The following is a 17,084-nucleotide window of genomic DNA, read 5'->3' on the forward strand; positions in this document are numbered from 1 at the left end:
CTCTCCTGAGTGTTACCCAGAAACCAGCATCTACAATCAGCTCAGCTATTCCTGGAGCTGTCCATGCTCTCAACTCTGTTGTATGAAGGTGCCTGTTAACCAATTCGTCATTGCTATTCCTGGTTCTGTCTGCATTCTCAACTTTGCTGAATTAAGGTATTGGTTAACCAACTCATCTCTGATGTTCCTGGTACTGTCTGCATCCTCAACTTTGCTGAAGTATGGTGCCAGATTGGGTACACAACTCTGCTGCTTGTGTGTGCTACCTGAAACAAAGTGCCTAATGCCTACTCAGCTCTGCTGTTCCTGTGCCGTCCATACATTTAGCTCAGCTGCATTTAGTGCTTCCAGTTTTGCTGATCCACCTGCCATCCTGCATATCTAACTTTATGGATCCTCGCTGTTCCACCTGCCATCTGAAAGGTCCAGCTCTGCTGCATCAACGCCTCTGGTCCATGCTGCTCATCCTGACCTATGACTTAGCAAATTCACCTTACCAAGTGAGCCCATGGCACACACTATCCCTAGGATGCACTATTACGTCCTGGGTACTGGAGGGGGTTAAATATGAAAGACTCCTTGTTAATTATTAAATTCCATCAAACAAATTGCTGTTTTGATTGAAATCTATTTTTGATCACCTTTAGGCTAATGTGTATGCCAGTGTTTTGAATGATGATGAGAACATAGCTTTTGTTACAGGGGTGCAAATTGCATACAAATGGCTTGGAGCAGGTCTCTCCAGGATGTATGATACAAGTATAGGAAGCAGATGTAAATAATAATCAGAACATTTCCTTTATGAACTTGACAGGTGGAATTAGATAAGACATCCCCTAAGGGTATACATTTGCTAAGGTGACTCAGTTCAAATACCTAAGTGACCAATCAATCTTTTTCTACCTACAGGACTGCTAGATGTTATATAATTATCTTGTCAGTCAGCTTTGTATCTAGGTGGTTGACATGGGAAATTGCATCCCTTGGTAAACGCCATCCTCTTTGAAGATGGTGATATCACCATAGAATTCTAATAAACTGGTTTCTAAACTGACTGATGTTTATTTGTGCAGGCAGATGTAATAGAAAGTGATGATGATGGATATTCTCCAGCAATTTATAATTCAGAGGTTAAATATACATTACGAAAGGACGTACCCTAAAGGTCCCTTATGAAAGGACGTACCCTAAAGGTCCCTTATGAAAGGACGTACCCTAAAGGTCCCTATGTACATTAAATAAGAGACAGTCGAATCGGCTGACTATATAATGTGTATGGAGACCTCCAGACTCTACCCCTGAGAGATAAGCCACTACCAGAGGAGAACGCTCAGCCGGCCAAGCGTTCCTTGTGGGAGTCGTGAGAGATAAGCTGTCGGCCAACAATAATCTAATGTGTATGGCCAGCTAAAGAATATAAAGGGCAGCAAGCTCAAAGAATGTAAACAAGATTCATTTTGACAGGTTGGAGAGAGAAAAAGATGCAAGTATTGTTTGTGACTTTTAGCTGTCACGACCTTGGGATTTTCCATTTTGGCATTTGGAGATTTTTCAGGTACTGGGGCCGGGTGAGAGCTTATTTTTTGCGCTCTGAGCTGACATTTTTATTGATACCATTTTGGGGTAGATATGATGTTTTGATCGTCTGTTATTGCATTTTATTGCAATGTTGCAGTGACCAAAAAAACTTAAGTCTGGCGTTTTGATTTTTTTTCTTGTTACGTCATTTACCGATTGGATTAATTATTTGTATAGTTTTATAGATAAGGCGTTTCTGAATGCAGCGATACCAAATATGTGTATTATTTATTATTTTTTTTATTGTTTTATTTTGACTGGGGCAAAAGGGGGGTGATTTGAACTTTTATATTTATTTTTTTTATATTTTTAAAAACATTTTTTTTTTTACTTTTTACTTACCTCATTAGTCTTCTTAGGAGACTTGAAGCTGCGATCCTCTGATTGCTTGTGCTACACATAGCAGGGCTCAAGCCCTGCTATGTGTAGTAGAAATACTCATCTGCTATGAACGCCGGCCATGGGGTGGCACTCATAGCAGATCGGCAATGACAAGCACGGGGGTCTGTCTCCTCCAGACCCCCGATTGTCATTCCAACCCATTGGTGCCCTGTGATCATGTGACAGGGGCGCCGATGGACGGGCTTAGTGACGCGCTTCTGGCGCAAGCATGTTAAATGCTGCTGTCAAAGAATGACAGCGGCATTTAACATGTTAACAGCGATTCCACTCGCAGCTGTTAGGGGCACATGAACGCTGATCAGATCAGCTGTCATGTGCCTGAAAACATACGGGCTCAGAGGTGGATCTCGCTTCAAAGAGGGGGAGGCGACCTATGACGTATATATACGTCATAGATCATTTTCAGTACATTGAGTTGACTAAAACTTATTTTTTAAATTTGCCTCTCCATTGCAGAGATATTAGCATGCAATCAAAGTATTTTGCACTTAATCAGTTAAAAAGTCCAAGTGGGTGTTAGCAGTATTTTTACTCTGTATGATATTAATGAATCATAAGCAGGCAGCAACACTCAAAGGAAAGAAGAACATGCTCCACCATAGCTTAGAGCAGATTTCTCAGTGTGTGAGATGTAATGATACAGCTCTGATCTCCTGGTACAACCTCCTGCATGAGTCAGTGTGTGAGGGGGTAAGAGACAGTGCAGCGGGGTTTAGATGAGGTCAGTGCTGTCATTACTTCTCACACAGGAGTAACTTGCCTGTTCTGGAATACTCCTGTGTGAGATGTAATGACACCCTGCTCTGATCGAACTGCAGAGCAAGTACAATTTGAGGATTGCAGACATAAGTGTGATTAATGACGCCTCTCTTTACAGGTAGTATGGGGGAGGGGCAATACAGGAGAGCTGATAGAAGGGTTTGTAATGTGACACAACTAAACACGGCTGTACGGTCCCTCCTCTGTTACTTTATCTGAAAGATGTTAGTCATCTGTGCTTTCTGATCATGCAGGAGGTTAGACCTGGAGATCAGAGCAGTATCATTACATCTCATACAATGAGAAATTTGTTCAAAGTTATGGTGGCAGCATTTTCTTGTTTCTTTTGAGCATTGCCGCCTGCTTGTGAGAGGTCAGCATCATACAAGGGGAAGAAGTACATATCCACAATAAAAACCATGATAACACCCATTTGGACTTAAGAAAAAAAAAAGTTAACTCATTAGGTGCCAAATACTTTGACTGCTAATAATATCTGCTCAATGGAGAATCAAAATAAAAAAAAGAAGTTATATTCCCCTCTGCAGCCACTGTTACATTGTGTGTCCAGTTCATAGTGAAAAAAATAGTGAAAGGTATTCTTTAAAGGCTAACTGCATTTTCAGTGTGTATACATAAACATTATTTATGGCCATTAAATTACTTGTATCTTGCATTTTCACAAGTTTTCTCCTCTGAAGGCTCTATCTCAAATATGCAATCTATTAGGAGCTGGGGGAGGGAGGAGATGAGCTGCAGAGATGTCTTCCATACACAGCACAGCATACAGAGAGGGATTCCTGCTCTTCGTTCATTGTTTAGCACACAAAGACAAACTGCAGGAGCATGGAAGATATTATATAGCATAGTTGAGCTGTGTGGATGTGAATCTGCTCTGAAGTGAGGTAAATGTATTGTTAGAAATTTCACCACGCTGTTTCTGCTTCTCCCTCTGCCTGTTTCCTCTCCCTGCTCTTCACTCCTCATCCCTTCTACCTTCTCCATAGAAAATAATGGATTAAGTAGCATGATACCTGCAGTCCATCTTGTCTGACCAAGACAGATTTGTATTTTTTCATAGCGGATGACAAGTTTATGAGGGAGGGGAAGGAGTGCTGATAAGTGGGTAAGGAAGCAGATTTCTCTAATAAGATAGGTTTACAAAGTTTCTTATATTCACCTGGACTATTGATTTACGCAAAGTTTATTTTAAGGGTATGTTCCAACATGGCGTCGACAAAGTGTCCATAGTGGTAAATACTGCTGTGGATATAAATAAGGAAGAGGTGCAGATTCTATGCACATTTGATCCTATGTACAGTGTGGAAAAAAAGTATTTATTCAGCCACCAATTGTGCAAGTTCTCCCACTTATAAAGATGAGGTCAGCCTGTAATTGACATCATAGGTAGACCTCAACTATGAGAGACAAAATGAGAAAACAAATCATGAAAACCACATTGTCTGATTTGGAAAATTTTTTTTTTTCAAATTTTGGTGGAAAATAAGTATTTGGTCAATTACAAAAGTTCATCTCAATACTTTGTTATATATCCTTTGTTGGCAATTACAGAGGTCAAACATTTTCTGTAAGTCTTCACAAGGTTGGCACACACTGTTGCTGGTATGTTGGCCCATTCCTCCATGCAGATCTCCTCTAGAGCAGTGATGTTTTGGGGCTGTCGCTGGACAACACAGACTTTCAACTCCCTCCAAACGTTTTCTATAGGGTTTAGATCTGGAGACTGGCTAGGCCACTCCAGGACCTTGAAATGCTTCTTACGATGCCACTCCTTTGTTACCCTGGCGGTGTGCTTGGGATCATTGTCATGCTGAAAGACCCAGCCACGTTTCATCTTCAATGCCCTTGCTGATGGAAGGAGGTTTGCACTCAAAATCTCAGGATACATGGCCCCGTTCATTCTTTCATGTACACGGATCAGTCGTCCTGGTCCCTTGGCAGAGAAACAGCCCCAAAGCATGATGTTGCCACCCCCATGCTTCACAGTAGGTATGGTGTTCTTTGGGTGCAACTCAGCATTCTTTCTCCTCTAAACACGACCAGTTGTGTTTCTACCAAACAGTTCTACTTTGGTTTCATCTGACCATATCATATTCTCCCAATACTCTTCTGGATCATCCAAATGCTCTCTAGCAAACTTCAGACGGGCCCGGACATGGAATGGCTTAAGCAGGGGAACACGTCTGGCATTGCAGGATCTGAGTCCCTGGCGGCGTAGTGTGTTACTGATGGTAGCCTGTGTAAAGTTGGTCCTAGCTCTCTGCAGGTCATTCACTAGATCCCCCCGTGTGGTTCTGGGATTTTTGCTCACAGTTCTTGAGATCATTTTGACCCCACGGTGTGAGATCTTGTGTAGAGCCCCAGATCGAGGGAGATTATCAGTGGTCTTGTATGTCTTTCATTTTCTAATTATTGCTCCCATAGTTGATTTCTTCACACCAAGCTGTTTGCCTATTGCAGATTCAGTCTTCCCAGCCTGGTGCAGGGCTACAATTTTGTTTTTGGTGTCCTTCGACAGCTCTTTGTTCTTCACCATAGTGGAATTTGGAGTGTGACTGAGGTTGCGGACAGATGTCTTTTATATTGATAACAAGTTCAAACAGGTGCCAGTACTACAGGTAATGAGTGGAGGACAGAGGAGCCTCTTAAAGAAGAAGTTATATGTCTGCGAGAGCCAGAAATCTTGCTTGTTTGTAATTGACCAAATACTTATTTTCTACCAAAATTTGAAAAAAATTTCTTTCCAAATCAGACAATGTGATTTTCAGGATTTGTTTTCTCATTTTGTCTCTCATAGTTGAGGTCGACCTATGATGTCAATTACAGGCTGACCTCATCTTTTTAAGTGGGAGAACTTGCACAATTGGTGGCTGACTAAATACTCCCCCCCCCTGTATATGCTCCAATTGCTGTTGGTTAACCCTTAAAATCATTTGGGGGGAGAAACTGTAAGCAAAAACAACCTGGTAATTACCTGCAGCCATATTGGTAATCTGCAGGTAAATACCATTTTAAATATGTGCAGCAATCTAACTGGAAGTGCGGTTGCGGGAAGAAAAAGTTATATTTTCCATGTAGCTGCTCACTTCCAGTCATCAAGGCGGTGCCAGGGCAGTGAGCAGTCACTGTTCAATACCCAGTGAGCCCGCTGTAATCACACCCCCTGCTCATTGACTGACATCCTCCAATACACACAAGCTGCAGAGCAGAATGTCAGTGAAGGAGCAGGGGGGAGTGATGACAGCGTGGTCACTGTGTAGGGAGGTTCCTTTAAGTGATGTAACTGTTCCAGCTCCCATTGGCCCCCAGCAACGTGATCACAAGTTACCAATGTTTTGCCATGGCAGCCGGGGAATTACTGAAAGCCCCTGTTGCCGGCATCTTTGTACTCCTATGAAGTCCAGCCACAGGCTAGGTTTCATAAATCCCCATTTGCACTCTATAATGCGATACTGTAATACTGCAGTACATAGTCCAATCGATCAAATGATCTCGGGATCAAGTTCACTAGAGTGAATGAAAAATAAAGTAAAAATTATTTAAAATGAAAAAAAAAAGTTTAAAAAATGTTTAAAAGATTAAATTATTTTCCTTTTCACACTTAAAAAAAAAGGAAGAAAATGGAAAATATTTGATATTGTGGTGTCCATAAAGGTCCAAGCTGTGAAAATATAACATTAAGTAACCCATACAGTGAATGCTATAAAGGGGAAAATAAAACAGCACAATTGCCAATTTTACAGTCACAGCAACACCACCACTAGGTGCAATAAAAAGCAACCAAAAAGTATGTACCACAAATTGGTATCAGTAAAATCATCAGCTCACCACACAAAAATACAAGCCATCATACAGCTCCATTACATGGAATGTAAAACAGCTGACAGGAAGATGCAGGCACAATTTTAATATAATAACCCTTGGTATATATGAATGTACACCCTCGTCATTTAAAGTCCCACTGCATGGCCATGTCACTGCTTTGGCTCTCAATGTGCAAATAAACAGCTGGTACAAGTCCAATAACTTCCAATGCTTCATTATAAAGATACATTTCCATAACTTACAAAATGCTCAGTATGTAACAGAATAATCCATCACCATTACTACCATTCTGAAGTGGATCCTTTTCGGCGAGCTGTGACCTGCTCCATTGTAGACAAGTCAGCAGAGCTATTAGCAGAGATGGTGCATTAGGGATTAACCGTCTGCATCTGTTGCGCAATGTTTCGGGGACTCCCCCCTTTCTTTCTCAAGCACTTGATACAACGTTACAATCGTCTTTAAAAAGACTATATAATCCAACACTATTCCTAAAAATAGGGCCAAGTCTAAATTTTTTTTCAAGTCTATGTAATTTATTTGTGACTTTATCTACTTTTAGGGTTGGTGTTGGGTAGAGATGAGCAAATATATTTGAGTGGAATCGAATTCTACTTGAATATTACAAAAATTCAAATTTGAAAAAATTAGCACTTTGCTTCCGTGAGGTTTCAGCAAAATGGCGGGCAGTCAAAGGGCCATCAAAAGGTTACAAAATAAAAAGTACCGTATTTTTCGGAATATAAGACGCACTTTTTTCCTCCAAAATTTTGGCGGAAAGTGGGGGGTGCGTCTTATAGTCCGAATACTATATTATTATATGGCCGCATGGTGGTGGGTGTGGGGGAGCGGCAGAGGGGGATCAGCGGGGCACAGGAGGCAGCAGCCGCCTGCTGCAGCCTATACTGTGCCCGCTACTATGGAAAATGAATATTCCCTGCTTCCCACGCCCATGGACGTGGAGAGCAATGAATATTCATTTCTCTTAATAGCCGGCACACTGGAGCCGCAGCACGGCTCCTGCTGCCGTTCTGTGGTCAGTGTGCCCGCTATTAAAGCTCATGAATATTCGCTACAACCCACTCCCATGGGTTAGCAGGCACACTGACCACAGAGCGGCAGCACGAGCCGCGCTGCGGTACAGTGTGCTGGCTATTGAAGAGACTGAACGGTCACTGCTCCCCACGCACAGAGTCCCGGCGTTGGGAGCAGTGACTATTCCAGCAGAGCATCTTACACTGTGTGAGGGTGCATGCGCGCCCTGCCATGCGGGGCTCACACAGTGAGAGTGTCGGCAGCAGAGCGGGACAGCGCTGGAGGAGAGAGGAGGTGAGTATGATTGTTTATTTTTATTTTTTGTAGGCAGCGTGATGGGGGCTCAGAGGATGCCATACATACCAGAATGGGGGCTCAGAGGGTGCCATGCATACCACGATGGGGGCTTGGAAGGTGCCATGCATACCAGGATGGAGGCTCAGAAGGTGCCATACATACCAGGATGGGGGCTCAGAAGGTGCCATACATACCAGGGTGGGGGCTCGGAAGGTGCCATGCATACCAGGATGGAGGCTCGGAAGGTGCCATGCATACCAGGGTGGAGGCTCAGAAGGTGCCATACATACCAGGATGGGGGCTCAGAAGGTGCCATACATACCAGGATGGGGGCTCAGAAGGTGCCATACATACCAGGATGGGGGTTCAGAAGGTGCCATACATACCAGGATGGGGGCTCAGAAGATGACATACATACCAGGATGGGGGCTCAGAAGGTGCCATACATACCAGGATGGGGGCTCAGAAGGTGCCATACATACCAGGATGGGGGCTCAGAATGTGCCATGCATATCAGGATGGGGGCTCAAGGGGTGCCATGCATATCAAGATGGGGGCTCAAGGGGTGCCATGCATACCAGGATGGGGGCTCAAGGGGTGCCATGCATAAAAAGATGGTGGCTCAAGGGGTGCCATGCATACCAAGATGGGGGCTCAGAGGGTGCCATGCATACCAGGATGGGGGCTCAGAAGGTGCCATGCATACCAAGATGGGGGCTCAGAGGGTGCCATGCATACCAGGATGGGGGCTCAGAAGGTGCCATACATACCAGGATGGGGGCTCAGAGGGTGCCATGCATACTAGGATGGGGGCTCAAGGGGTGCCATGCATACCAAGATGGGGGCTCAGAGGGTGCCATGCATACCAGGATGGGGGCTCAGAGGGGTGCCATGCATACCAGGATGGGGGCTCAGAGGGTGTCATGCATACCAGGATGGGGGCTCAGAGGGTGCCATGCATACCAGGTGGGGGCTCAAGGGGTGCCATGCATACCAGGATGGGGGCTCAAGGGGTGCCATGCATAACAGGATGGCGGTTCAAGGGGTGCCATGCATACCAGGATGGGGGATAAAGGGGTGTCATGCATACCAGGATGGCGGATAAAGGGGTGCCATGCATACCAAGATGGCGTATAAAGGGGTGCCATGCATACCACGATGGGGGATAAAGGGGTGCCATGCATACCAGGATGGGGGATAAAGGGGTGCCATGCATACCAGGATGGGATGGGGGCCACTTATACCATGAAGGAGGGGCCATACATACCAGGATGGAGGATATTAACAGAATTGGGGGACATTACCCCAATACCAGTGTCAGCAGCAGACCCCCTCCCCCATAACAGGGCATCATGACCACATTTTTTGCTTACATTTTTTTTCCCTATTTTCCTCCTTTAAAACCTAGGTGCGTCTTATAGTCCGAAAAATATGGTAATACTTATACTCACCTTACTGCTCACCCTCTGGCCCATTAACATCTTCTTATCAGCGCATCTAGCTCTGAATCCCTAGGCCTCTTCATGCTAGGTTGGGACGTCCAGCTCTGAGGAGGTCCGGGAGATTTTTGCACATGTGCGCGTAAGGTCATGACGCACATCGTGACGTCAAACGTTGTGACCTTACGCGTGCTTGCATAGATCTTTACTTAGCAGAGCCAGAAGTCCTAACCTAGCGTGAAAAAGCCCAAGGATTCAGCAGCTTAGAAGAGAGGTGATAAGAAGATGCGACAAGGACCAGATGGGTGATGGTGAGGAGCGGATGGGCTGGAGAGGTGAGCGGTAAGGTGATTTTAAGTATTTTTTAACTTTTTTCATCTTTCGTTTATCAATGATAATAAGGGACATTCAATTCATGGAGAATATATTCGATGTGAACTGATTTTTCTCGGAAAATACACACGAACAGATAAATTTTAATTTTGCCTGAAATATGCCTTGGATCTTCTGTAAGTGAATGCGTTGTGAACATTCGCAACTCAACATTTACCCTATGTGTGACATGCAGAAGTAGTGCTGTTGCTTCAAAATCATCCAGCAACTATAAGAGTTAACACAGACATAAGAGACAGGAAGTGTTGTGCTTTAGAAGCATCCAGCAACTAGAGTCACAGGAGACAGGGAGTGTTTAGCAGAGCCCCAGGGGGATTGTGGGGAACTTGTTTATTAGTCTGGCTGGAGCCTAAGAGAAAGGTGGTGTGTGATCTGTATCTCACAGAAGGCAAAGGAACAGAATTCAGGTCAGGAGGAAGCTAAACATGGGTCAGATAGACTCCCTGAGCTAACAGTGCAGAAAAATAAGGACTGGAAGGAATAATGTCACATGGATAATCTCCCTCATCAAACCCTCCCCCCTTCATCTCCCTGCAGGATAAAGAATGCTGTGCACTATTGTGTCCTTGTGAAGGAAAATCTTGTGGTTGTGTATGAATAGAAGTGTGCTGCAAAGAGATCTAATCTGTGCTAATATTATGCTACTGAGGAGACTGACATTACTTGCTTTAATAGACTGTACTGTGGTGAAGCCTGCTGCTTCAAAGAGTTAAATGGTACTGGCCTTACTTGATTAAACTCCATTGTTTAACTGTTTATGAAGACTCTTGTCAGATGTGTCTGGTCAGCAACTGAATCTATCGTGTGCCTGAGAGAAGCTGCAGCCTATGGTCGCCCTGTGTAACTGTTCCCCCAGGATTCCAACGAATTCATGTAACCTGTCTCGCCCCTATCTGAACCTAGCGGCGTGCGTGTAACATATGTAGGAACAAGTCCTAAAAAAACAGACTGAAATGCATCAGATGATGTAAATTGTATCCCAGCCCTGGTGACAGCCATATAATGCCAATAGTTCTTCTATTCTCATGATGTTCTGCTTTGTATTTCCAACGTTGTTGAATTACAGCACAGGGAGGAATCAGGAACATCTTACTCCCGACTTCTCGAGTTTTATTATTCTCTCTTTAAACATGTATATGCCTGTTATCTCAATTTATGAGATTTTTTTTATAAGTCAATAAACAGGTAAAGCCAAGTCGTGATGCAACGATAGCTCTCGCTATCATTTATTAGACTTGCCGTATAATAATAAAGCCAGGAAGCTGTGTGCTACCTATACAAATGCTATAATGTGGCCATGTAACAGAAGCCGCTGTGACAAATGGGATAATGTCAGATGCAGAAAGAACACACCACCTGGGTTACTCTTCATATGCTGTGGAGGGAGATATTTGGGCTCGGCCACAAGTTTCTAATTTGATCCCATGGTATCATTCATCCCACAGTGGTCAAGCTGCCAAGTGTCCTTGATTTCCAGGAAATCAATGTCCTTAAAAAACTGTATCCTTGAAATGCCCTTTGTTGTTAGTATTTTCCCACCTTGCATTATTTTATAGCTTGTACTATATTTTTTTTATAAAAATGGAGTATTCAAATATATCTTTGCCACAGTTGCAACCATTATAGTCACCATGTAGAACCTTGTGTAGGTATTAAACATGGACCCTATGCAGTTGCAGACATATCATTGGTGCAACTTGTGTAGCTGCACAGGGGCCCAAGAGTTAAAGGGGCCCACTTTCACCTGCAAATCGGCAAGCAGACATTGTCACAGACACAATGAGGGCCCTCTTCCGTCTGGGTCCACCACGGACCCTATGCACATTTTTATAGAAAGCCTAAAAGCGCAGTGTGTACATTGAATTCCGTGATGATCATGTATCATAAATGAGGGCCTCCAAACACATAAAAACCATCGTTAGGCTGACAGCTATCTCTCTCGACTCCCTCAATCAAAGGAATGTGGATTTATTTGTTTTCAAAGAAAGAGCAGAAAAAGCTGCTGCCAAATGACTCTGGCAGTGGCTCATCTCATGAATAATAAGGGACAGGTGGTAAAAGACAAATTGCTCAGCCCTTATCTTCCCTGACAGCATCTGAATTGGGCAGAACCCATACAAATTAGACTTCTGGTCCATCCTGTTGCTATTAGTGTGTTTAGATGACTTTAATTTAAAAAATAAATCAACTAGTTACCCATAGCGAAAATCAGATTCCACATCTCATTTTTCAGAGGCACTTTTACAAATAGAAGCAAAGACCTGATTGGGTGACACAATCAATATTTCTTTTCTGTAACTTTTGAAAATCCCCTTATCAAAATTAATCTTGCAGGAAAAATGACCCTGTTACTCATAACAACCAATCAGAGCACAGCTTTTATTTCCTAAATTCGTAAGAGAAAATAATAACTGTACTGTACCTCTGAGACTCCCCCTGATCAGTAGGATTCTGTTGTCCCTCCTCACTTGCAAGACGAGGACGAAGAGATTGAATGCAATGTCGGTCCATCGTGCACACTGTTGCTTCATTCAAACACTACGAGGGTGACAGAAAGCCAATAATATGTCAAAATGGATATATCTGTCATGGACTGTGTATGATTTTGTGGAGCAGGCTCAAGAGAAGAGCCCGCTTGACATTGGGCGAATGCCAGCTTTTTACGCAACCAACCTTTCCATTCCACAGCAGCGATTGGAGCGGGCAGCTGTAAATCACTTAAAGGGGAGTTCTGAAATTTGAAAGTTATCCCCTGTCCACGGAATAGGGGATAGATTTCCAATCACTGAGGGTCCGACTGATCCCCACTGTCATCACCGTCCCCACTTATCCCAAGAACCATGGCTCTGCTGAACGCTGGCTGAATGGAACGGAGGTCTATCATACACACTGCTTCTCCATTCTTTGTAATAGGAGTGCCGAAGATCAGTGTAGCGCTGAGCTCGCGATCTCCATAGTTCCCATTAAGAATGAATGGAGCGATAGTGATGATTGACCTCCGCTCTATTCAGCCAAAGCTCTTCAGAGCCACAGTTCTCGGGATCAGTGGAGGCCACAGCAGTCGGATCCCCAGTGATTGGAAAGTTATCCCCTATCTTTTGGAGAGGGGATAACTTCTAAACTTGAGAATACGCCTTTAATAACTGACAGCGACATCTAAGCTGTGAGATTCTGCCCAGGCTTCTGTCTCAAAGGTCCATGGGCCCCCTTGAAATATATAGTGTATAGTACAGGCAGTCAAATAATCACAGGTTAAAAAACTAAAAAAAGTGAAAAGTGAGAATGAAAAAAAAAAAAATATATATATATATATATATATATATATATATATTGTCAGTAGTTTATAGACTAAAACAACAATGTACATTTTACTCAAAAATATACCTATAAAGAAAAAAATCAGAGAAACTGAAAATTTTGCAGTGGTCTCTTAATTTTCGCCAGAGCTGTATGTATATATATATATATATATATATATATATATATACCCCAAAAATTCAAATCATCCCCCATTTCTCCTGTTAAAAATAAAGAAATGTTTAAAAATGAGCATATTCGGTAAACGTAAACGTTCACATAAAATTCTCTATCCCATACGTTGAATGTTATAGAGAAAATAAAAATGCCAAAATTGTCATTTTTTGTAGCTGTACCTTCCACAAAAAAATGCAATAAAAATTGATTAAATGTCTTATGTTCTCCAATATGGTATTCAAATCTACAGTTCTGTGCACAAGAAATAAGCCCTAACTCAGCCCCATTAGGGTAAAAATAAAAAAGTTAAGGATGTTGGAAAATGGTGACACAAACTAATTTTTTTTTTTTTACAAAGTTCAAAATGTTACCAAGCCACTAAAGCAGTAAAAAAAATCATGTTTGGTATCATACTGACCATGGGAATCATATTTTTAGGTAATTTCTACCACACAATGAACACTGTAAAGATGAAACCCAAAAACAATGGAGGAATTTTTTTTTCATCATTTCAACACACTTGGATTTTTTTCCCCATTTTTCGTAAGTCCTTAAAGGTGTTTTCCCACGAACAAAAGTTCATTTTAATCCATGGATGTGTCTGACTGTGTACGGAACATGATCTGATCATATCACAGCTCCTGGGCAGGGGAGAGTATACAGATATTACAGCAGGGGACCACAGAGGATTCATTTTGTAAGGTAAAATATTGTTTGAAGGGTTGTCCAGTACTATTGATAATGCCACAATGTATTTTTATGGTGAAAAGAAGTTTATTTTCAAATACCTTGCGTTGCAGTTACTGGCTGTGAGTGACGCTATCGCTGGCCGCTCACAGGCATCACGTGACCCCACCCCACCCGCTGAAGCCGGCTCTGACATCTGCTGATGTCACGTCAAGTTCCGGCTGCAGCCGGGGGTGACTCACTACTGCGTTCCACGGTGGATGCTGGGCTGTGGGCAGGGTTACCCCGCGTGTCACACCCAGCATCCACTGCGCGCTCTCCCTCTCCTCATTCATCGGGAAAGCGCGTGGTGGATGCTGGGTGTGACGCGCGGAGTAACCCCGACCACAGCCCAGTATCCACCGCGGGGACCACGTCACTGATGTCACACCTCATTGGACGTGACATCAGCGGGGGGTCACGTGATGCCTGTGAGCGGTCAGCTATAGCGCTGCTCACAGGCAGAAACAGCAGCACAAGGTATTTACAAAGACACTTCTTTTCACCATAAAAATACATTGGGGCATTATCAATAGAACTGGACAACCTCTTTAAAAACAGGCAGTGAAATGTTTTACCTCACAAAATGAATCCTCTACAATCCCCTGCTGTAATGTCTGCATTGTCTTTGGCTTCCTCCCCTGCCCAGGAGCTGTGGTATTGTCACGCAAGGTGTGGAAAAGACACAAAGGGAAGAGGGAAAGGGAGCCTAGACTCTAGGGTAAGGGGGGAGTGGAGACTTCCTAGGCTGGTCTGGTGTCACCCTGTCTCCCCTAACAACCCTATACTGTCTCTTCACCAATTGCGCACACATACCTCACCCTGTGTTTCCCTGGCGTATGGCTAAGACTAGGTAAGGGAGGAGATGAGCACTAGTCGATCCCCACTGAACACTAAAGACAACAAGGGAGGACAAACAAGGGGAAATTTCTTAGCTTTAGATGACTCCAGACAAATGCACACAGGTCCTCGAGCTCCAGAGAGGAAGATGCACTGCTCTTGCTAAAGCCTTCACAAGGAGTAATGAATATCACCGGCACCTCCCTCTGGAACACAGCAGGTATTTATATACCCAGGCCAGGAAGTTAATTAGCCAGAGGAAGGTAGCCGCTGGGTCCTAGAGACAGCCTCTAAGAAGATGTCTGTAATGCCAAACGTAGAGCTCTCCTGCAACCCACTGCAGGGCGACTGTCTGTCACTTCTGACACACCTGTGACAGGTCTGGCTACCAGCCGTACCCGCCTGCTTGCCTACCCAGATCACCCGTGAAGCTACCTGCCACTGTACCTGTCAGCCTCAGCCATTTGACCCGTGGGAGTCGCCTGCTCTTACACAAGGTCGGTCCCAGAGTGGCACCTGGTTCCCCTGCCCGGTCCCTCCTTGCTTCACGGAGTCGACTAAGCAGCCATGTGGCCAGGGTTGGTCCGAGTAGGCACTTAGTTATGCCCCTCTGGTCCCTCCTTGCATCCCAGCACAGAGGTTCCACCACCCGGACCCCTAACAGTTTGCACAGGCCATGGAATCCGGTGGCTCCCAGGCTCCTTTGCTCTCAGACCTGTACCAAGAGGTCTCTCGCCAGAGTCCCCAACAGGATACTATCCTGTCCTACCTGCGGACAGTCAACTCCCGCCTGGACGTGCTATCCACCCCGACTGTGTCCATCTCTAACCGAACGACACCCGCTCCAGAGGCACCTCAACCCAATGGCGCTGTGGCATGCGGCTTTGGACCCCGGCTATCTGCTCCTCCACGTTATCGTGGAGACTCGGCCCTATGTAGGAGCTTCAGAAATCAGTGCACATTGCACTTTGAGCTCCTGGCACACCAGTTCACCTCCGACCGGGCCAAGGTGGCATTCATCATGTCTCACCTCACCGGAGAGGTGTTGGCGTGGTGTAACCCTCTGTGGGAGAGAGGGGATCTTCTGGTGTCCGATCTCCAGGCTTTCCTCGCAGCTTTCCGGAAGGTATTCGATGAGCCTGGACGAAAATCCTCTACTGCCTCCTCACTTCTCTGACAAGGGAGTCTCTCTGTGGGCCAGTATGCCATGCGTTTCCGAACCCTCGCATCTGAACTTGCCTGCAACAATGAGGCCCTGGTGTCCACTTTTTGGGAGGGCCTTTCCGGACGGATCAAGGATGAGCTAGCCGGTCGTGACATACCTTCCTCTCTGGATGACCTGGTGTCATTAGCTACCCGGATTGACATCCGTTTTCTGGAACGCGCTAAGGAGATGACCCGTGAGAGGAAACCCCTGCACCTTGCTCCCGTCTTCCAAAGTCCAGTCTCGCAACCTGCACACCCCCGGGTGTCTTCTCCAGAGCTTATGCAAATTGACCAAGTAAAGATGGTCAAGTCTCGGCAGGTGAGCCGTCGTGCTGAGGGGAGTTGCTTCTATTGTGGTAATATACAGCATCAGATCTGCTCTTGCCCGGTGAGACTGGGAAACTCCAGTGTCTAGGACCGCACGGAGAGATCGCCCTAGGCAAGAGTTCTTCCTCTCCACCCTTGACTCTGTCCGTTTCCGTTACCAGTGGTGAGACCCGCTTCTTCGAGACTGCCCATCTGGATTCCGAAGCCGCTGGGAATCTCATCCAACAGGCCATTGTGGAGCATTTTCAGATTCCTACCATACATCTGGCGGATCCTTTAACGGTTTCCTCTGTGGATGGAAAGCTTCTCCCTGAAACCATCTTGTTGGTCACTGAGCTGGTAACTCTTCAGGTGGGAATGCTGCACTCGGAAAAGATCTCCTTTTATGTACTGTCCGGTCTCTCTCATCCCCTCTTGCTTGGCCTGCCTTGGTTACAGAGACATGATCCCGTCCTGAATTGGAGCTCGGGTGAGGTGCTCCGTTGGGGTCAGGAATACCATAAGACCTGTCTGGTTCCGGTTCATCCTGCACGACCCCCGTCTACTCTGGCTAACCTACCTGGCCTGTCAGCACCCTACTGGTCCTACGCGGAAGTCTTCGATAAAAAGGAGGCAGAGACACTACCACCTCATAGGCCGTATGATTGCCCCATCGACCTAATGCCTGGTGCTTCACCTCCTTGTGGGCAAATCTACCTCTTGTCGCTGGCCGAGACCCGTGCCATGTCTGAATACATTGAAGAAAATCTTGCTAGGGGATTTATC

The 17,084-nt window shown here is 44.9% G+C and overlaps 2 protein-coding genes across 3 annotated transcripts in view; one reads left to right on the top strand and one right to left on the bottom strand.

Moving 5' to 3' along the window:
* The window catches only part of LOC141265884 (serine/threonine-protein kinase H1-like), a 203,602-nt gene that overhangs the window by 171,513 nt on the left and 15,005 nt on the right, over positions 1-17,084 (bottom strand). Inside the window, exon 3 of one of the 2 annotated variants that reach the window (XM_073679548.1) lies at positions 12,169-12,284. In XM_073679548.1, the coding sequence (XP_073535649.1) occupies positions 12,169-12,284 (116 nt within the window). Of the gene's footprint in view, positions 1-12,168; positions 12,288-17,084 lie in introns of those variants that run through there. The other variant, XM_073679546.1, reaches the window with a different exon arrangement.
* WWP1 (WW domain containing E3 ubiquitin protein ligase 1) overlaps positions 1-17,084 on the top strand; it is a 188,756-nt gene that overhangs the window by 43,549 nt on the left and 128,123 nt on the right. The gene's annotated exons all lie outside the window — the stretch shown is intronic.

The sequence above is a fragment of the Phyllobates terribilis genome, unplaced genomic scaffold, assembly GCF_046119375.1.
Source record: "Phyllobates terribilis strain yellow unplaced genomic scaffold, ASM4611937v1 Scaffold_4__5_contigs__length_816908805, whole genome shotgun sequence".
NCBI classification, from domain to species: Eukaryota; Metazoa; Chordata; class Amphibia; order Anura; family Dendrobatidae; genus Phyllobates; species Phyllobates terribilis.